The sequence below is a fragment of the Ranitomeya imitator genome, chromosome 2 (genome assembly GCF_032444005.1).
Source record: "Ranitomeya imitator isolate aRanImi1 chromosome 2, aRanImi1.pri, whole genome shotgun sequence".
Lineage (NCBI taxonomy): Eukaryota > Metazoa > Chordata > Amphibia > Anura > Dendrobatidae > Ranitomeya > Ranitomeya imitator.
In genome coordinates, this window is record NC_091283.1 from 657832539 (window position 1) to 657852231 (window position 19693).

At 50.4% G+C, this 19693-nt stretch overlaps 1 protein-coding gene across 1 annotated transcript in view; it reads left to right on the plus strand.

Moving 5' to 3' along the window:
• The first annotated feature begins 15619 nt into the window (after nucleotides 1-15619).
• Nucleotides 15620-19693, plus strand: part of LOC138665458 (E3 ubiquitin-protein ligase ZFP91-like) — a 123117-nt gene continuing 119043 nt past the window's right edge. The window contains exons 1-2 of the mRNA XM_069752966.1: nucleotides 15620-15857; nucleotides 16131-16162. Of these exons, the coding sequence (XP_069609067.1) occupies nucleotides 15634-15857; nucleotides 16131-16162 (256 nt within the window). The 5' untranslated portion in view covers nucleotides 15620-15633. The remainder of the gene's footprint in view (nucleotides 15858-16130; nucleotides 16163-19693) is intronic.

The window sequence follows — 19693 nt, forward strand, 5'->3', positions numbered from 1 at the left end:
CGTAAGTGATCCGTTACGTGGCAGATGCAGAAAAACTGCCTGATCTGCTGCAAACGGCAACTTTCACATCAGCGATTCTTCCCAAAGTCACTGCCGATAGTGTCATACTCACCAGAGGGGGAGGCAGCGCTAAAAGTGCCTAGGGCAGCAGAAACTCTAAATACGGCCCTGCCTGCAAGGAACATCGACTAAAAGAAAATCTCTGTTTCTATTGTGGTAAGTCAGGGCACTTCATTACAAGCTTCCCCAACCGTTCTCGTAAAACTGCTGCAGCAGCCATACACTGTGAGGGCTGCGAAAGGGGATCTGTTAAATCCGAATCTCAAGTTCTAGGGAGATCTGCAGCTATAGATACTGACTTCTCGGACTTAAACTCCATTATTTCAGAGCCTGATGATTGTATAAATGCAGCAATTTTTCAAGTTTCCCCAACAGTATCCCAGTTGAGCTGTAAGAAGAACAACTCTCATTGCTCCCTCTCCATCAAACTCTGGGTTGACTCGGTATGGGTGTGTAGCTCTGCCATGATTGACTCAGGGGCAAGTGGCAATTTTATGGACATCTCTTTTGCCCAGAAACATGGGATACGTCCCGTGAAGAAGGCTACTCCTGTACAGATGGAGACTGTGGATGGTTCCCTGTTAAACTCTGGACCAGTGGATCAGGAGACGGAACCCTTGAAGGTGTTCATGGGTAAAGATCATCAAGAGAGATTGTCTTTTATGCTTATCGCTTCTCCCCATTTTCCCATCATTTTAGGGTTGCCATGGCTGCAGGCTCAGAACCCTACAATTAACTGGGAGACCAAGGAGCTGCACTTCCCTGAGAAACAGATAGGTCCAGAAGTTGCAGCTTGTGCTGTTCCTGAAGGATCCTGCACGCTTTCAGAGCTACCAGCTATGTACCATGAGTATGCCGACGTATGTGACAAGAGGAACGCTGATCAGCTTCCCCCTCATCGTCCATATGATTGTCCAATTGAACTCTTGCCAGGAGCAGGTATACCCTTTGGTAAGATCTACCCTTTGGCAGGGCCCGAGCTAAAGGCTTTGAAGGACTATATTGATGAGAACTTAGCCAAAGGCTTCATACGCCACTCCTCATCTCCTGCAGGTGCACCCATCTTCTTTGTGAAGAAGAAAGATGGATCTCTCAGACCCTGCATAGATTACCGGGAGCTTAATAAGGTTACTATCAGAAACCGATACCCACTTCCTTTGATCCCTGAGTTATTGGAGAGAGTACGACATGCCAAGATTTTTTCTAAACTGGATCTCCGTGGGGCCTATAATTTGGTCCGTATTAGACCTGGAGATGAATGGAAGACCGCATTCAGATCACGTTATGGACACTTTGAAGATTTAGTCATGCCGTTCGGTCTATGTAATGCCCCAGCAACTTTCCAACATTTAGTGAACGACATTTTCAGGGATCTTTTGGATACTTTTGTAGTGATTTATTTAGATGATATTTTGATTTTTTTCTAACTCTACAGAGGAACATCATGGACACATGAAGTTGGTCTTAGAACGCCTGCGACAGAATCATCTTTATATCAAACTTGAAAAATGCGAATTCCATCAGACCGAGATTCAATTTTTGGGGTATGTAATGTCATCATGAGGAATTTGTATGGATGAAAGTAAGACCCAAGCCATCAAGAACTGGCCAGTTCCGAAGAATGTGAAGGAAGTACAGCGCTTCATCGGGTTTGCCAATTTTTACAGGCGTTTTATTAGGAACTTTTCTGAGGTAGTGTCTCCTATCACGCAACTTACCCGTAAAAGATCTGTCTTCACCTAGACTCCTCAAGCCCAAGAAGCGTTTTCTCACCTGAAGAGTAAATTTACCACAGCACCTATCCTAGTGCATCCCAACCCTGAACTGGCCTTCATAGTAGAGGTGGATGCCTCTGACTGTGCCATCGGAGCTATACTCTCCCAGAGAACAGGTGAGAAGAATGTTTTGCATCCCAGTGCTTTTTTTTCACAGCGGTTGTCTGCAGCAGAAAAGAACTACGACGTGGGCAATAGAGAATTGTTGGCCATCATTGCTGCCTTCAAGGAATGGAGACATCATCTTCAGGGAACTGCACAGCAGATAGTCGTCCTGACCGACCATCACAATCTTGAATTTATCAGATCAGCTAAGTGCCTGACTCCTCGCCAGGCTCGTTGGAGTCTGTTCTTGAATCAATTCAATTTTGTAATCTCTTATAGGCCAGGGTCGTGCAATGGAAAAGCAGATGCACTCTCTAGGATCCATTCAACTGAGACCTCTCCACTCACTACTTCTAAGACCATTCTTCCCGATTCCAGGTTCCTGGGAGTGATTCACAATCAAGACCTACTTAATGACATCAAGGAGGCATACCATTCGGATTCCTTTCTGGCGCAACCTCCTAGGGATGTAAGTCTTGTTTATAAAGGTACCTTCACACATAACGATATTGTTAACGATATCGTTGCTTTTTGTGACGTAGCAACGATATCGTTAATGTAATCGTTATGTGTGACAGCGACCAATGATCAGGCCCCTGCTGGGAGATCGTTGGTCGCTGAATAAAGTCCAGAACTTTATTTCGTCGCTGGACTCCTGCTGACATCGCTGGATCAGCGTGTGACACCGATCCAGCGATGTCTTCACTGGCAACCAGGGTAAACATCGGGTAACTAAGCGCAGGGCCGCACTTAGTAACCCGATGTTTACCCTGGTTACCATCCTAAAAGTAAAAAAAAACAAACAGCACATACTTACCTACAGCCGTCTGTCCTCCAGCGCTGTGCTCTGCTTTCCTCCTGTACTGGCTGTGAGCGTCGGTCAGCCGGAAAGCAGAGCGGTGACGTCACCGCTCTGCTTTCCGGCCGCTGTGCTAACACAGACAGTACAGGAGGAGAGCAGAGCACAGCGCTGGAGGACAGACGGCTGTAGGTAAGTATGTACTGTTTCTTTTTTTTTACTTTTAGGATGGTAACCAGGGTAAACATCGGGTTACTAAGCGCGGCCCTGCGCTTAGTTACCCGATGTTTACCCTGGTTACCGGCATCGTTGGTCGCTGGAGAGCGGTCTGTGTGACAGCTCTCCAGCGACCAAACAGCGACGCTGCAGCGATCCGGATCGTTGTCGGTATCGCTGCAGCGTCGCTTAATGTGAAGGGGCCTTAAGAATGGTGTGTGGTTTCAAGGCCAATGTTTGTATATACCTGAAACGGTCAGACTGAGAGTACTACAACTCATCCACGACTCTGAGATAGCGGAACATAGAGGAGTCCTAAAGACTCAAGAATTCCTTTCTCGTTTCTTTTGGTGGCCCACTCATAGAAAAGATGTTCTAAATTATGTCTCTTCATGCGAAGTGTGTGCGAGATGCAAGACACCACGTTCTTCACCGACGGGTCTATTACAACCCCTACCCACCCCATCCCGTCCATGGGGATCCATTTCCATGGATTTCATTGTGGAGTTGCCAACCTCGCAGGGGAAGAACACCATTTTGGTGGTGGTGGATCGTTTGACAAAGGCAGCTTACTTTATTCCCTGTAGCGGCTTACCCACTGCTAAACAAACCGCAGATTTAATAATTCAAGAGGTGTTTCGTTTGCATGGACTACCAGATGAGGTCATTTCTGATCGAGGGGTGCAATTCACTTCAAGGTTTTGGCAGAACTTCTGTGCCGCATTGGACATTAAAGTAAATCTTTCTTCTGCCTTTCATCCTCAGACTAATGGCCAGACAGAACGGACCAACCAGACCCTGGAGCAGTATCTCCGCTGCTTTATCTGCCACCTACAGGATGATTGGGTGGATTTACTTCCTTTGGCTGAATTTTCTTATAATAACGCTCAGAGTGCCTCCACTAAGCAGTCTCCTTTTTATGCTAATCTAGGTTATCATCCTAACATACTTCCTCGATTTCCTATAGATACGCCTCTGCCAGCTGTGGCCGACAGAATCGCTTCCCTACAACGGAATGTTGATCTTCTAAAAGAGAATCTGGAATCGGCTCAGGAGAAATATAAGAGAGCAGCTGATAAATCTCGTAAACCTGCACCAGCCTTCAAGGTAGGAGACTTGGTTTGGCTGTCAACCAAGAACCTTAAGTTAAGGATTCCATCATCCAAATTGGGACATAAGTACATTGGTCCCTACAGGATCAGTAAGATTGTAAGTGCTGTGGCTTGTCGTCTTCATCTGCCTAGAACCATGAGAATTCACCCTGTTTTTCACGTTTCCCTACTAAAGGCAGCAGTACCCAATATGTTTCCTGGACGTTCTTCTCCTCATTCTGACCCAGTGCTGATTGATGGTCAGGAGGAATTTGTAGTGGAAAAGATTCTGGATTCTAGGTTGCATAGAAATCAGCTACAATACCTGATTAAGTGGCAAGGCTACTCAGTTGAAGACAACTCATGGGAACCGGTTGATAACATTAATGCTCCTCCTTACTTCGCCAGTTCCATCAGAGGTACCCAGACAAGCTGGGTCTGGGGTCATCCGGAGGCTGTCCCTAAGGGGGGAGTAATGTAAGGTTTTAGACAATTTGCTATATCTGTTCTTGTTTTTTGTAGAACCTAGTTTTTCCTGTCAGACATTTTGCTTTCTGTTCTGCTGTATCTACTTTGCCCTTAACCAGCATGGAGTTCTCAGTTTCAATGTTTCCGCCCTGTTCTCTGCCACTTGCCCTTTTAAGCAGCATCAGCTGCTTAATCAGTGCTTCAGAATCAAGTCTGCAGTTTACTTGTCACCTTGCTCCTGGAAGACTTGGACTTATTATCCTACCACCTTCTACTTCAGATCCTTGGACATGTGTGGACTCAGGAATCTCTCAGCTTACCATCAACATTGGCAAGGGAAGTAGAGAGAGAACCTTTAACCTGTTTCTGTGACTAGATGGACTTAAGGTTTATTCCTGCCTGTCTTGTATCCTGCGTGCAACTGTGTTAACCCTTACTTGTATGAAGTAATACAAGAATTATTTAAACAAGCCTGTGTCTTCTGTGTTTCCTGGCACCCAAGCACAAGACGCTATACAGACTGTATTTTATATTTGACACCCCCTAACACCCAGCCACCTAATTAACACTTTTTTGTGTAACCCAACTGTCTGCCGTCAGTTCGTCTGTCCGGTCGCAGCGCTCCCCAGTGAACGTAAGAGTGGCCTAAGATCCAGATTAACAGTGGAACTTGCCCTGCAACAAAGCAAACATATGTTAGAGACACATTTAAATCCCAGCCGTCTCGGCCCCTTCATTTCCATAAGGTCGCACGTAAGACCGGTAACGTTTTGATTCCCAGTGGCGCTCAAGCCTCCCACAGCCGCTTCTGTTGGAGCCCCAATGCGACATGAATGGCCTGCATAACTTCGTGGCTCTATGCCCAATTCCTTCAAACACCTGTGAAACAATTCAACAAACTGATATTTGGATAAGAATTTTCCCATCCTCGTGGCATAACAGCGATCCCCCCTGATGGGGCCTAGCGGCCATAAATTCCTGAAAACATCGGGACGGACACATAAAAGAATCCTTCACCCTGCCCAACAGAACCCTTTGTCCTTTTCCTAACTGGTCTGTCTTTGACTTCCTGACCCAGAATTCCACTCCCCTTTTGGTAGTCATTATGTCCTCGACTAAAATGCCCCCAACCTTGGTCCTACTTGGCACTACTATTCCCCCAATCTCATTGCACCGAAGAAAGCCAACGAAAAGCCAGCCTAAATAACTTTATCTCAAAGGGTGACCTGTACACCACTTTTAGTCGTAGGCCCAACTTCTTTAGTAATCCAAATGACACTGGTCGCCTATTATCCATTTGGCTTTTACCCCAACGAAAACCTCTAAGCGCTTGTCTGACTATAAACTTTTTTGTCAAATCCGTCCTATTCCTAAGTTTAAAGCCGAAAGCTAACCCGGAAATTAACTCATTAACCCTCGCTGCAGACCACTTATTATCCGCTGCCTGCCTAATTCCCATCAGTAACACCCCTACTTGCTCCTCATCTGTTAGGTGTTCCCCCCTGACCTAACCAATGCTCCCACATTTCCCATGACCGTTGATAGGCTGCCCAGGTGCTGCTCGCCAATGATGACCTGATTAATGGTTTGGCCGCCCTGATACCACATTCCAGAGTCCGGGAGGGCAAAGTAGGCCCTCTTCTGCTTCCGGGGCTAGGGCCCAAAACCGCTCCCACTGGAAACGAGAAAGCGCATTAGCTATTGAGTTATTTTCCCCTGGTACATGCGATGCGGTAAAATGAGCATTGATAGATAGGCATTCCAACACCAGCTGCCGCAACACCCTAATTACTGGAGGGGAAGAAGGGGTTATGTTGTTTACAGCCAACACCACGCCCATGTTGTCACATTTGAAATTAACCTTCCTGTTTGATAGCTGCCCCTTCCACAATGTGACTGCTACCAGGATGGGGAAAATCTCCAGTAACGCTATGTTCTTAACAAGAACCGAATGGACCCATTCAACCGGCCACTTGGCCGCACACCCTTGCCCTTGAAAATAACTCCCCGCTGCATCCATGTATAAATCAATGTCAGAATTGCAACACACCCCATCCATCATCAATGATCGTCCGTTGTAATTTTCTAAGAATGTGCTCCAGACTGCCAGATCCGCTTTGTTGTCAAACGATAATCGCACGTAATGATAAGGCAACTCCACACCTGCCGTAGCTCCTGCCAGCCTTCTTGATAAGACCCTTCCCGTAGACATCACCCGAAATGCGAAGTTTAAACTGCCTAGTAAGGACTGCACCTCCCGTAGCCTCAATTTTTTAAGTTTCAACGCCCTGCGTATTTCTACTTTAAGGGATGACACCTTATCCTCCGGAAGCCGACATTTCCATTGGATTGTATCGATCACGATACCCAGGAAGGAAATACATGACGTTGGACGGACCGTTTTTTTCAGGGGCTAAGGGAACACCAAATTCCTTTGCCACCCATTCCATGCTCCTCAAAATCACCTCGTGCACATCCGACTCCGGGGGGCTAACGCACCAAAAATCATCCAAGTAATGTATCAATGATTTCAAACCAGAAATGTCCCGAACTACCCACTCCAGAAAACTGCAAAAGGCCTCAAACAAAGAACACGACAGAGAGCAGCCCATGGGTAAGCACCTATCCACAAAGTACACTCCCTTCCAATAGCAACCGAGCAGACGCTGACTAACCGGGTGTACTGGCAATAACCAAAAGGCAGATTCCACGTCAGTCTTCGCCATTAGCGCCCCTTTACCACATTCCTCACCCACTGCACTGCCTCATCAAACGAGGCGTAAACAACCGAACATAATTCAGGATCAATGCCATCATTAACGGACTTGACACAGGGGTACGACAGGTGGTGTATCATTCGGAACTTATTTGGTTCCTTCTTGGACACAATGCCCAAAGGGGAAACCACCAAGTCCGTAAAGGGGGGAAACTTGAATAGACCAGCTATTCGGCCCAGCAGCACCTCTTTTCTTAATTTTTCTTTCACAACTTCAGAATGCTGACAGGCGAAATTCTGATTTTTTAATTTTCTTTGTAATTGGAATGCTGGGGCAGGAATTATGAAACCGTCTCTGAATCCCCTGATTAGCAGGTCTGCTTTGAGTTTATCGGGGTACCTATCTAAAAAAGTGAGCATTGCGTGGTTTGATTGGGGTTTGGCCCGTGATCATGGTTGTTTTCCCCAGCGCTAGCGCTGTTCCTTCTGACACATCTACTGGCTCCGTGTGAGAACGTGTTGCACCCTGAACATTGGTGTCTGAATTTGCAACTAGGGCCGAACTTACATTGGCTCTCGTTAAACTGCCAACATATGCCGTGTTTCTGTGTCTCACCCCGGGCTTGAAATCCGTAACCCGCTTGGCCGGTCTTCCCAGCCCACCCTTGAAAGGGGTTCCCAAATCTATTGCTAAGAGCCATAATCTTTAACCAAAGCCCAATATTTTTTTGGTCCCATCTAGTGGAAGGGTATAATTTTGCTGAAATACCTATCTATGTACCTGGAGGCGGGACTGAAGCCTCCTCTTAGAAGCGCCCAACTGCCGTCAGTCATCTCTTGTGTAGATTTTCACCGCCCCCTCAGCGCTGTTATTGTGTGAATTCTGGCGCCTGCGCTCTGCTCTTCTGCCTTGCGCAGGCGCATAGAGCATTATCCGTCCGAGCGCTGGTGCCGGGCTCCATTCTGCGCCTGTGCGGTCAGTGCGGCCAGCCTGTTACTGAATCCCCGCCCCGCACTGTGTTATGCAGTATGCACAGTGCGGGGCTGGGATTCTTGGGCATGCGCACTGCGCTTGTCAGACGCTCCACAGGTTCCCCGCCTTCCAGCGTTGTTCTGTGCGGCTGTTCCAAACGCCGGCAAGGATACCTGTATATTCCGGCAACGCTGAAAGGCGGGGGACCTGGGGAGGGTCTGAGAAGCACAGTGCGCATGCCCAGGAATCCCAGCCCCGCACTGTGCATAATGCATAACACAGTGCGGGGCGGGGATTCAGTAACAGGGTGGCCGCACTGGCCGCACAGGCACAGAACGGAACCCGGCACCAGCGCTAGGACGGCAAATGCTCTATGCGCCTGTGCAAGGCAGAAGAGCAGAGCGCAGGTGCCGGAATTCACACAATAACAGTGCTGAGGGGGCGGCGAAAATCTACACAAGAGATGACTGACGGCAGTTGGGCGCTTCTAAGAGGAGGCTTCAGTCCCGCCTCCATGGACAAAGACAGGTATTTCATCAGAATTATAAATACATTTATTGTGGGAATAACAGAAACAAAAACTAAAAGAGCCACCTTGTTAGAATGCAGCATTACTGCTGCACAAGGTGGCTCTTTTAGTTTATAACGGCTGGAGGGGGGTGACAGTGGCCCTTTAAGGGCCTTCCATTCCCTGCAGGCATGTCCATAAGCTGCCCCATATTTTTGGTTGATTCAACAGGCGCCATACTAGACAGCCTGTTCTCCGGGGTCCTTTGTGAAGGACCCTGGAAGCAAGATGACGCCGCCCGTCCCTCGTGCTCCTGATGCTCATCGCGCTGCCCCCGTGCCGCTCGCCCACCGGAATGGACTTCCCTACACGCGGGCTGTAAAGTGGGGGGGGTCGCCGCATCTTCCTGCTGCCCAGCCGCCGCATTGTGTGATCACCGCCGCACGCTGTTTGGCGGTGGGATTGCTACTGACACCTCCGCCTGCCTGCCTGCCGGAGCGTGCAGTAACTGCCACGGGCTGCACAGCGGGGGGTCCCGCTCTCTCCCCTGCTTGACTGGCCACCGGAGCCCGAGGAGACTGCCGTGGGCTGACCGATGCTGGGATCCCTGCCCTGTACTCTCCATGTGCGCTCGGGGAAGCGTGAAGCTCCTGTCCTGGGTGTGCTAGCATATGGACCTCCCAGTGTCCCGGACCTTCATCTAGCTGGGATACCCCCAACCTGCCTCCCACGGGTCCCTGCTCTCGACCTTCGTGGAGCTGCTACCCTAGCTGGGCTACCCCCGCTATCACCTCCCAGGATCTCACTAATTGTCGCCTCGAGCCAGCCCGGGGGGTGAATGGTTGCTGCGCCCTGCGATTTACCTATGAGGTCCTCCACCCCGGTAAGGGATTAGTCTTGTTGTCCAGCTGTCCGTCCGTGGTCAAAGAGAACCCCTCCATCCCGTCCAGTCCTTTTTAACCCTTCACTGAGACCCCACCTCCTACTGTCCCATGTAATTTCCTCCCTGCTCTTTAGCCAAGCCCCCCAGGTCCTCACCTGAGTGAAAACACCGTGTGCACAGCTACAAAGAGGTGCTGAGACTAGGTTCCCAAACTGTTAAGTCAATATAAAGAAGTCTAGCACTCAACTTAAGCATCAATAAGTTTGATTTATTTGTAGCACTTGAAACTTTTCAGTCCGTGAGGACTTTCATCAGTCACGTGCTAATCAGTACATATGGCAAGATTCATGCGGGAAAAAGTACACGGAATGTGCAAAAGAACCACCACGCCGTTAGGCAATAATAGTATTTAGTATGGCTTTAATTGAATGCAGTTGTAGTGGGGCGGTGACCACATTGAACTATAGAGCGCCCACGGGCTGGTAGAGCCAGTATGTAGAGCGAAGGACCTATTACTATTATTGCCTAACGGCGTGGCGGCTCTTTTGCACGTTCCGTGTACTTTTTCCTGCATGAATCTTGCCATATATGCTCCGATTAGCACGTGACTGATGAAAGTCCTCACGGACTGAAACGTTTCAAGTGCTACAAATAAATCAAACTTATTGATGCTTAAGTTGAGTGCTAGACTTCTTTATATTGCCCCAGGTCCTCACCGACCTAAACTCCCCCTCTATCCCCTCACCTCCCTGCTTTTCCCACCACTCACTCTCTTCCAGTGTCATGTCCGCTTTCCCCTACCCTTGTGTGCGCGTCCAGTGGCTACTCTGTAAAGAATTTGGCCATAGGAGACTTTTTTAGGGCGAGGCGTGCTTGTTCTAATGATGTTGAATTCAATCAGGAGTGCAAAGTAATTGCAAGAAGATTCAAGCAGCGAGGTTATTCACATGCATGCAGTAGAAACAGAGAACAATGTTTAATGGATCGCAGTATACGGGATTCTCAATGACAAGTAGTTTTTTCTACACCATTTTCCATTGAATATCCACAAATAGTCAATATAATAAAATTGCATCTTCCAGTTTTGAGGCAGGATAAAAAACTAACACCATTTTAAATAATGGAGTGCGATTTGTAGCCAAAAAATCCAAGACTTTAGCCGACAGGTTGTCACCCAGTTTATATGTGGGAACAAATAATTTAGAAAAAAGGGCTTATTCCTGGTTAGAAAGTACGGGTAACTACAAATGCGACATGAGTAGATGGGGATTGTGTCAATATATGCAAAAAAACACAAAATTTAGAGCAAAAGATGCACAGCATGATTATACTATCACATTTGTTGCTGATTGTAATTTCAGATCTGTAATATATTTGGTTTCTAGTCAGGCATGTAATGTGCAATATGTGGGAACGACCACATGTAAATTAAAGCAGAGAATTAAAGAACATGTATCAGAGCTGCTACAGGCAATAGCAATGATGAACGCTCTTTGTCAGGAGTGTCCAGACACTTCAAGGAGGCTCATGCTGGTGACACGACTTCCATGAGAGTAACTGCCATTGAACAAGTAAAGAGGGCAGTCAGAGGAGGGGATACAGTATCTACTCTGCGAGCCAGAGAGGCAGCTTGGATCTTAACATTAGATACTTGTTTCCCCGCAGGAATGAATTATAAAACAGATCTGATGTATTTTTATAAAGTGATGTTCTCATGTAAAAATATAATAAAGATATGTGGTTTATGTATATATGTGGGGTATTTATGTGTATTTACATGTATTGGCGAAGGGTATTGTATTACAATTTGTATTTGCAATATTGTATATAGACTTAGTGGCTATAACATTTGTATAACACTCAGGTTGGGCAGGGTGTGTGTCTTTGTCCAATGGGTACTCATGTGTTTGATATATGGTTAATTGTCATGTATTGTGATTGGTTGTAGCCTTTTGTTATGTGCCTTTATATATTGTAATGTGTTTTTATTATGCTATGACTAAGGGCAGTATTGCCTGAAACGCGTCAGCTTGTTTTTATGATGCACTAATAAAGGACAAGATTCGTATTCTATTTTCATCTCCTCCATTCAATATTTGCATGAGCTGGACAAGTGAGTGATTTACACAGGCTGATACTACACACAGGCTGATACTACACACAGGCTGACACTGCACACAGGCTGATACTACACACAGGCTGACACTACACACAGGATGACACTGCACACATGCTGATACTACACACAGGCTGATACTACACACAGGCTAATACTACACACAGGCTGACACTGCGCACAGGCTAATACTACACACAGGCTGATACTACACACAGGCTGACACTACACACAGGATGACACTGCACACAGGCTGATACTACACACAGGCTGACACTACACACAGGATGACACTGCACACAGGCTGATACTACACACAGGCTAATACTACACACATGCTGATACTACACACAGGCTGACACTGCGCACAGGCTAATACTACACACAGGCTGACACTGCGCACAGGCTGACACTGCGCACACAGGCTGATACTACACACAGGCTAATACTACACACAGGCTGACACTGCGCACACAGGCTGATACTACACACAGGCTAATACTACACACAGGCTGATACTACACACAGGCTGACACTACACACAGGATGACACTGCACACAGGCTGATACTACACACAGGCTGACACTACACACAGGATGACACTGCACACAGGCTGATACTACACACAGGCTAATACTACACACATGCTGATACTACACACAGGCTGACACTGCGCACAGGCTAATACTACACACAGGCTGACACTGCGCACAGGCTGACACTGCGCACACAGGCTGATACTACACACAGGCTAATACTACACACAGGCTGACACTGCGCACACAGGCTGATACTACACACAGGCTAATACTACACACAGGCTGACACTGCGCACAGGCTGATACTGCGCACAGGCTGACACCGCGCACAGGCTAATACTACACACAGGCTGATACTACACACAGGCTAATACTACACACAGGCTGATACTGCACACAGGCTAATACTACACACAGGCTGACACTGCGCACAGGCTGACACTGCGCACAGGCTAATACTACACACAGGCTGATACTACACACAGGCTGATACTACACACAGGCTGATACTACACACAGGCTGATACTGCACACAGGCTGACTGCACACAGGCTGACTGCACACAGGCTGACACTACACACACACAGGCTGACACTGCGCACAGGCTGACACTGCACACAGGCTGATACTACACACAGGCTGACACTACACACAGGCTGACACTACACACAGGCTGACACTACACACAAGTTGATACTACACACAGGCTGACTGCACACAGGCTGACACTACACACACAGGCTGACACTGCGCACAGGCTGACACTGCGCACAGGCTGATACTACACACAGGCTGACACTGCACACAGGCTGACACTGCACACAGGCTGATACTACGCACAGGCTGATACTACGCACAGGCTGACACTGCACACAGGCTGACTCTGCACACACAGGCTGACACTGCGCACACAGGCTGACACTGCGCACAGGCTGACACTGCGCACAGGCTAATACTACACACAGGCTGATACTACACACAGGCTGATACTACACACAGGCTGATACTACACACAGGCTGATACTGCACACAGGCTGACTGCACACAGGCTGACTGCACACAGGCTGACACTACACACACACAGGCTGACACTGCGCACAGGCTGACACTGCACACAGGCTGATACTACACACAGGCTGACACTACACACAGGCTGACACTACACACAGGCTGACACTACACACAAGTTGATACTACACACAGGCTGACTGCACACAGGCTGACACTACACACACAGGCTGACACTGCGCACAGGCTGACACTGCGCACAGGCTGATACTACACACAGGCTGACACTGCACACAGGCTGATACTACGCACAGGCTGATACTACGCACAGGCTGACACTGCACACAGGCTGACTCTGCACACACAGGCTGACACTGCGCACACAGGCTGACACTGCGCACAGGCTGACACTGCGCACAGGCTGACTCTGCACACACAGGCTAACACTGCGCACACAGGCTGACACTGCGCACAGGCTGACACTGCACACAGGCTGACTCTGCACACACAGGCTGACACTGCGCACACAGGCTGACACTGCACACACAGGCTGACACTGCACACACAGGCTGACACTGCACACACAGGCTGACACTGCGCACAGGCTGACACTGCGCACAGGCTGACACTGCGCACACAGGCTGACACTGCGCACACAGGCTGACACTGCGCACACAGGCTGACACTGCGCACACAGGCTGATACTGCACACACAGGCTGACACTGCACACACAGGCTGACACTGCACACACAGGCTGACACTGCGCACACAGGCTGACACTGCACACAGGCTGACACTGCACACACAGGCTGACACTGCACACACAGGCTGACACTGCGCACACAGGCTGACACTGCGCACACAGGCTGACACTGCGCACACAGGCTGACACTGCGCACACAGGCTGATACTGCACACACAGGCTGACACTGCACACACAGGCTGACACTGCACACACAGGCTGACACTGCGCACACAGGCTGACACTGCACACAGGCTGACACTGCACACACAGGCTGACACTGCACACACAGGCTGACACTGCACACACAGGCTGACACTGCGCACACAGGCTGACACTGCACACACAGGATGACACTGCGCACAGGCTGACACTGCACACACAGGATGACACTGCGCACAGGCTGACACTGCGCACACAGGCTGACACTGCACACAGGCTGACACTACACACAGGCTGACACTGCACACAGGCTGACACTGCGCACACAGGCTGACACTGCGCACACAGGCTGACACTGCGCACACAGGCTGACACTGCGCACACAGGCTGACACTGCGCACACAGGCTGATACTGCCCACACAGGCTGACACTGCACACACAGGCTGACACTGCACACACAGGCTGACACTGCGCACACAGGCTGACACTGCACACAGGCTGACACTGCACACACAGGCTGACACTGCACACACAGGCTGACACTGCACACACAGGCTGACACTGCGCACACAGGCTGACACTGCGCACACAGGATGACACTGCGCACAGGCTGACACTGCACACACAGGATGACACTGCGCACAGGCTGACACTGCGCACACAGGCTGACACTGCACACAGGCTGACACTACACACAGGCTGACACTGCACACAGGCTGATACTGCACACAGAGGCTGACACTGCACACACAGGATGACACTGCACACAGGCTGACACTGCACACAGGCTGATACTGCACACACAGGCTGACACTGCACACAGGCTGACACTGCACACAGGCTGATACTGCACACACAGGCTGACACTGCACACAGGCTGACACTGCACACAGGCTGACACTGCACACAGGCTGACACTGCACACAGGCTGATACTGCACACACAGGCTGACACTGCACACACAGGCTGATACTGCACACAGAGGCTGACACTGCACACACAGGCCGACACTGCACACACGGAATGCTGCTGCGGCTACACACGGACGCGCATTTTCTTCTTCCTGTCAGCAGCCCCTTTGAATACGCATGCAAGTTCCGTGTATAGCTCATTTGCAATAAAGTTATTTTAGTTGGAGAAAAAAAACCCAGAAACTTTCATGAAACTACAACTCCCCGAAGGCAAAGCAATAGTTCATTGGATCAGAGCATGCGTATTACTTTATTTTTAGCTCAATCTCCCCACCCCATGAAGGACCGGCCAATCAGCTTTTCCGTTACTGAACGAAGTGGAGGCAGCACAGCAGGAGCATAGCGACGTTGAAAATGTTGGGCATGCGCAGTGCGTCGCAGGCGAAAGCACTATATGTTTCGCACAGGCGCAGTCGGTCCCAAGCCGTAAGCAAAAGGGTTGTACAAGCGAAGTGACGTAAGTGCGCTGACCCGGAGGGGGAGCTCCGCGCCTGCGCAATGCAGCATACAGAAAACGAACTGGCTGACGGACGGATGCCGGGAGGGCCGGAGCCGCGGGGCCGCCCGAAGCGGGCGGCAGGGGCCGAGGGGGCGGCCATGGAAGATGAGATTGTGTCTGGGGGCTCCTCCCGCCGAAGGAAGGCGGAGTGTCCGCGGAGGAGGAGAAGCCGCCGGGAAATGCCTGGGGAGGAGGAGGAGCTAGGTCTTGGGGGCAGGCACAGGTGAATGACGTCACGGCAGGAGGCGTAGGGGGTCTGCTGTGGAATCTGTACAACAGTGTAGTGCAGCTAAGAAGTTGTGGGCGTGGTCGCGTTCATTAGCATATTGGGCGGGGCTGCAGTGCTGATTTGCATAGGTGAGATGTGCAGGGAGCTCTGAACATCCTGGTCACTCACTAGTGTTATGCCATGGTCATGCTATGGGGGCAGCGCTACCTGGGGGGACGGGACTGTCTGCATAGGATGTGCACTAACACCATTGGTTTCCACTTCCAGCTTCCTGGAGGACGACATGCTGGTGAATAAAGGTACGTGGCGCGTGTTCCTGCCGCCTGTCCCTATGTTATGTATGGAAGCTGTGGTGGTCGTGTTCCTGCCGCCTGTCCCCATGTTATGTATGGAAGCTGTGGTGGTCGTGTTCCTGCCGCCTGTCCCCATGTTATGTATGGAAGCTGTGGTGGTCGTGTTCCTGCCGCCTGTCCCCATCTTATGTATGGAAGCTGTGGTGGTCGTGTTCCTGCCGCCTGTCCCTATGTTATGTATGGAAGCTGTGGTGGTCGTGTTCCTGCCGCCTGTCCCCATGTTATGTATGGAAGCTGTGGTGGTCGTGTTCCTGCCGCCTGTCCCCATGTTATGTATGGAAGCTGTGGTGGTCGTGTTCCTGCCGCCTGTCCCCATCTTATGTATGGAAGCTGTGGTGGTCGTGTTCCTGCCGCCTGTCCCTATGTTATGTATGGAAGCTGTGGTGGTCGTGTTCCTGCCGCCTGTCCCTATGTTATGTATGGAAGCTGTGGTGGTCGTGTTCCTGCCGCCTGTCCCTATGTTATGTATGGAAGCTGTGGTGGTCGTGTTCCTGCCGCCTGTCCCCATCTTATGTATGGAAGCTGTGGTGGTCGTGTTCCTGCCGCCTGTCCCTATGTTATGTATGGAAGCTGTGGTGGTCGTGTTCCTGCCGCCTGTCCCCATGTTATGTATGGAAGCTGTGGTGGTCGTGTTCCTGCCGCCTGTCCCCATCTTATGTATGGAAGCTGTGGTGGTCGTGTTCCTGCCGCCTGTCCCCATGTTATGTATGGAAGCTGTGGTGGTCGTGTTCCTGCCGCCTGTCCCCATCTTATGTATGGAAGCTGTGGTGGTCGTGTTCCTGCCGCCTGTCCCCATGTTATGTATGGAAGCTGTGGTGGTCGTGTTCCTGCCGCCTGTCCCTATGTTATGTATGGAAGCTGTGGTGGTCGTGTTCCTGCCGCCTGTCCCTATGTTATGTATGGAAGCTGTGGTGGTCGTGTTCCTGCCGCCTGTCCCCATCTTATGTATGGAAGCTGTGGTGGTCGTGTTCCTGCCGCCTGTCCCTATGTTATGTATGGAAGCTGTGGTGGTCGTGTTCCTGCCGCCTGTCCCTATGTTATGTATGGAAGCTGTGGTGGTCGTGTTCCTGCCGCCTGTCCCTATGTTATGTATGGAAGCTGTGGTGGTCGTGTTCCTGCCGCCTGTCCCCATGTTATGTATGGAAGCTGTGGTGGTCGTGTTCCTGCCGCCTGTCCCCATGTTATGTATGGAAGCTGTGGTGGTCGTGTTCCTGCCGCCTGTCCCCATCTTATGTATGGAAGCTGTGGTGGTCGTGTTCCTGCCGCCTGTCCCTATGTTATGTATGGAAGCTGTGGTGGTCGTGTTCCTGCCGCCTGTCCCTATGTTATGTATGGAAGCTGTGGTGGTCGTGTTCCTGCCGCCTGTCCCCATGTTATGTATGGAGGCTGTGGTGGTCGTGTTCCTGCCGCCTGTCCCCATGTTATGTATGGAAGCTGTGGTGGTCGTGTTCCTGCCGCCTGTCCCCATGTTATGTATGGAGGCTGTGGTGGTCGTGTTCCTGCCGCCTGTCTCCATGTTATGTATGGAAGCTGTGGTGGTCGTGTTCCTGCCGCCTGTCCCTATGTTATGTATGGAAGCTGTGGTGGTCGTGTTCCTGCCGCCTGTCCCCATGTTATGTATGGAAGCTGTGGTGGTCGTGTTCCTGCCGCCTGTCCCCATATTATGTATGGAAGCTGTGGTGGTCGTGTTCCTGCCGCCTGTCCCTATGTTATGTATGGAAGCTGTGGTGGTCGTGTTCCTGCCGCCTGTCCCCATGTTATGTATGGAAGCTGTGGTGGTCGTGTTCCTGCCGCCTGTCCCTATGTTATGTATGGAAGCTGTGGTGGTCGTGTTCCTGCCGCCTGTCCCCATGTTATGTATGGAAGCTGTGGTGGTCGTGTTCCTGCCGCCTGTCCCCATCTTATGTATGGAAGCTGTGGTGGTCGTGTTCCTTCCGCCTGTCCCCATCTTATGTATGGAAGCTGTGGTGGTCGTGTTCCTTCCGCCTGTCCCCATGTTATGTATGGAAGCTGTGGTGGTCGTGTTCCTGCCGCCTGTCCCCATGTTATGTATGGAATCTGTGGTGGTCGTGTTCCTGCCTCCTGTCCCCATGTTATGTATGGAAGCTGTGGTGGAGCGTGTTCCTGCCGCCTGTCCCCATCTTATGTATGGAAGCTGTGATGGTCGTGTTCCTGCCGCCTGTCCCCATGTTATGTATGGAAGCTGTGGTGGTCGTGTTCCTGCCGCCTGTCCCCATCTTATGTATGGAAGCTGTGGTGGTCGTGTTCCTGCTGCCTGTCCCCATCTTATGTATGGAAGCTGTGGTGGTCGTGTTCCTGCCGCCTGTCCCCATGTTATGTATGGAAGCTGTGGTGGTCGTGTTCCTGCCGCCTGTCCCCATGTTATGTATGGAAGCTGGAGCGTGTTCCTAACGCCTGTCCCCATGTTATGTATGGAAGCTGTGGTGGTCGTGTTCCTGCCGCCTGTCCCCATGTTATGTATGGAAGCTGGAGCGTGTTCCTACCGCCTGTCCCCATGTTATGTATTGAAGCTGTGGTGGTCGTGTTCCTACCGCCTGTCCCCATGTTATGTATGGAAGCTGTGGTGGTCGTGTTCCTGCCGCCTGTCCCCATGTTATGTATGGAAGCTGTGGTGGTCGTGTTCCTGCCGCCTGTCCCCATGTTATGTATGGAAGCTGGAGCGTGTTCCTACCGCCTGTCCCCATGTTATGTATGGAAGCTGTGGTGGTCGTGTTCCTGCCGCCTGTCCCCATGTTATGTATGGAAGCTGTGGTGGTCGTGTTCCTGCCGCCTGTCCCCATGTTATGTATGGAAGCTGGAGCGTGTTCCTACCGCCTGTCCCCATGTTATGTATGGAAGCTGGAGCGTGTTCCTGCCGCCTGTCCCCATGTTATGTATGGAAGCTGTGGTGGTCGTGTTCCTGCCGCCTGTCCCCATGTTATGTATGGAAGCTGTGGTGGTCGTGTTCCTACCGCCTGTCCCCATGTTATGTATGGAAGCTGTGGTGGTCGTGTTCCTGCCGCCTGTCCCCATGTTATGTATGGAAGCTGTGGTGGTCGTGTTCCTGCCGCCTGTCCCCATGTTATGTATGGAAGCTGTGATGGCGCGTGTTCCTGCCGCCTGTATTGCCTGTATATTCCTTATTGACAGTTTAATGGAAATTTGACAGCACATTTTACATATGGAAATTTGAAGGGAATCTGTCAATATAACACAGCCCACCGAACCACATATATGATATTGAGGTATTTAAACTACAAATCCATCAATGCCTTTTACATCTTTTATCTGTTGCTTTATTCTTAATATGAAAATGAGGCATTAAGTGCTCTGGGAGTGACCCAGCACACAGGAGCCAATGCCTCCTGAGGTTACCAGCCAAGACATTGAGCCCATGAGTTATCAGGCTAAAGAGGCTGGTGCTGGGCAGGTACACAACTTTGGGAGCAGTGGTCACTAGGGTTGAGCGAAACGGAT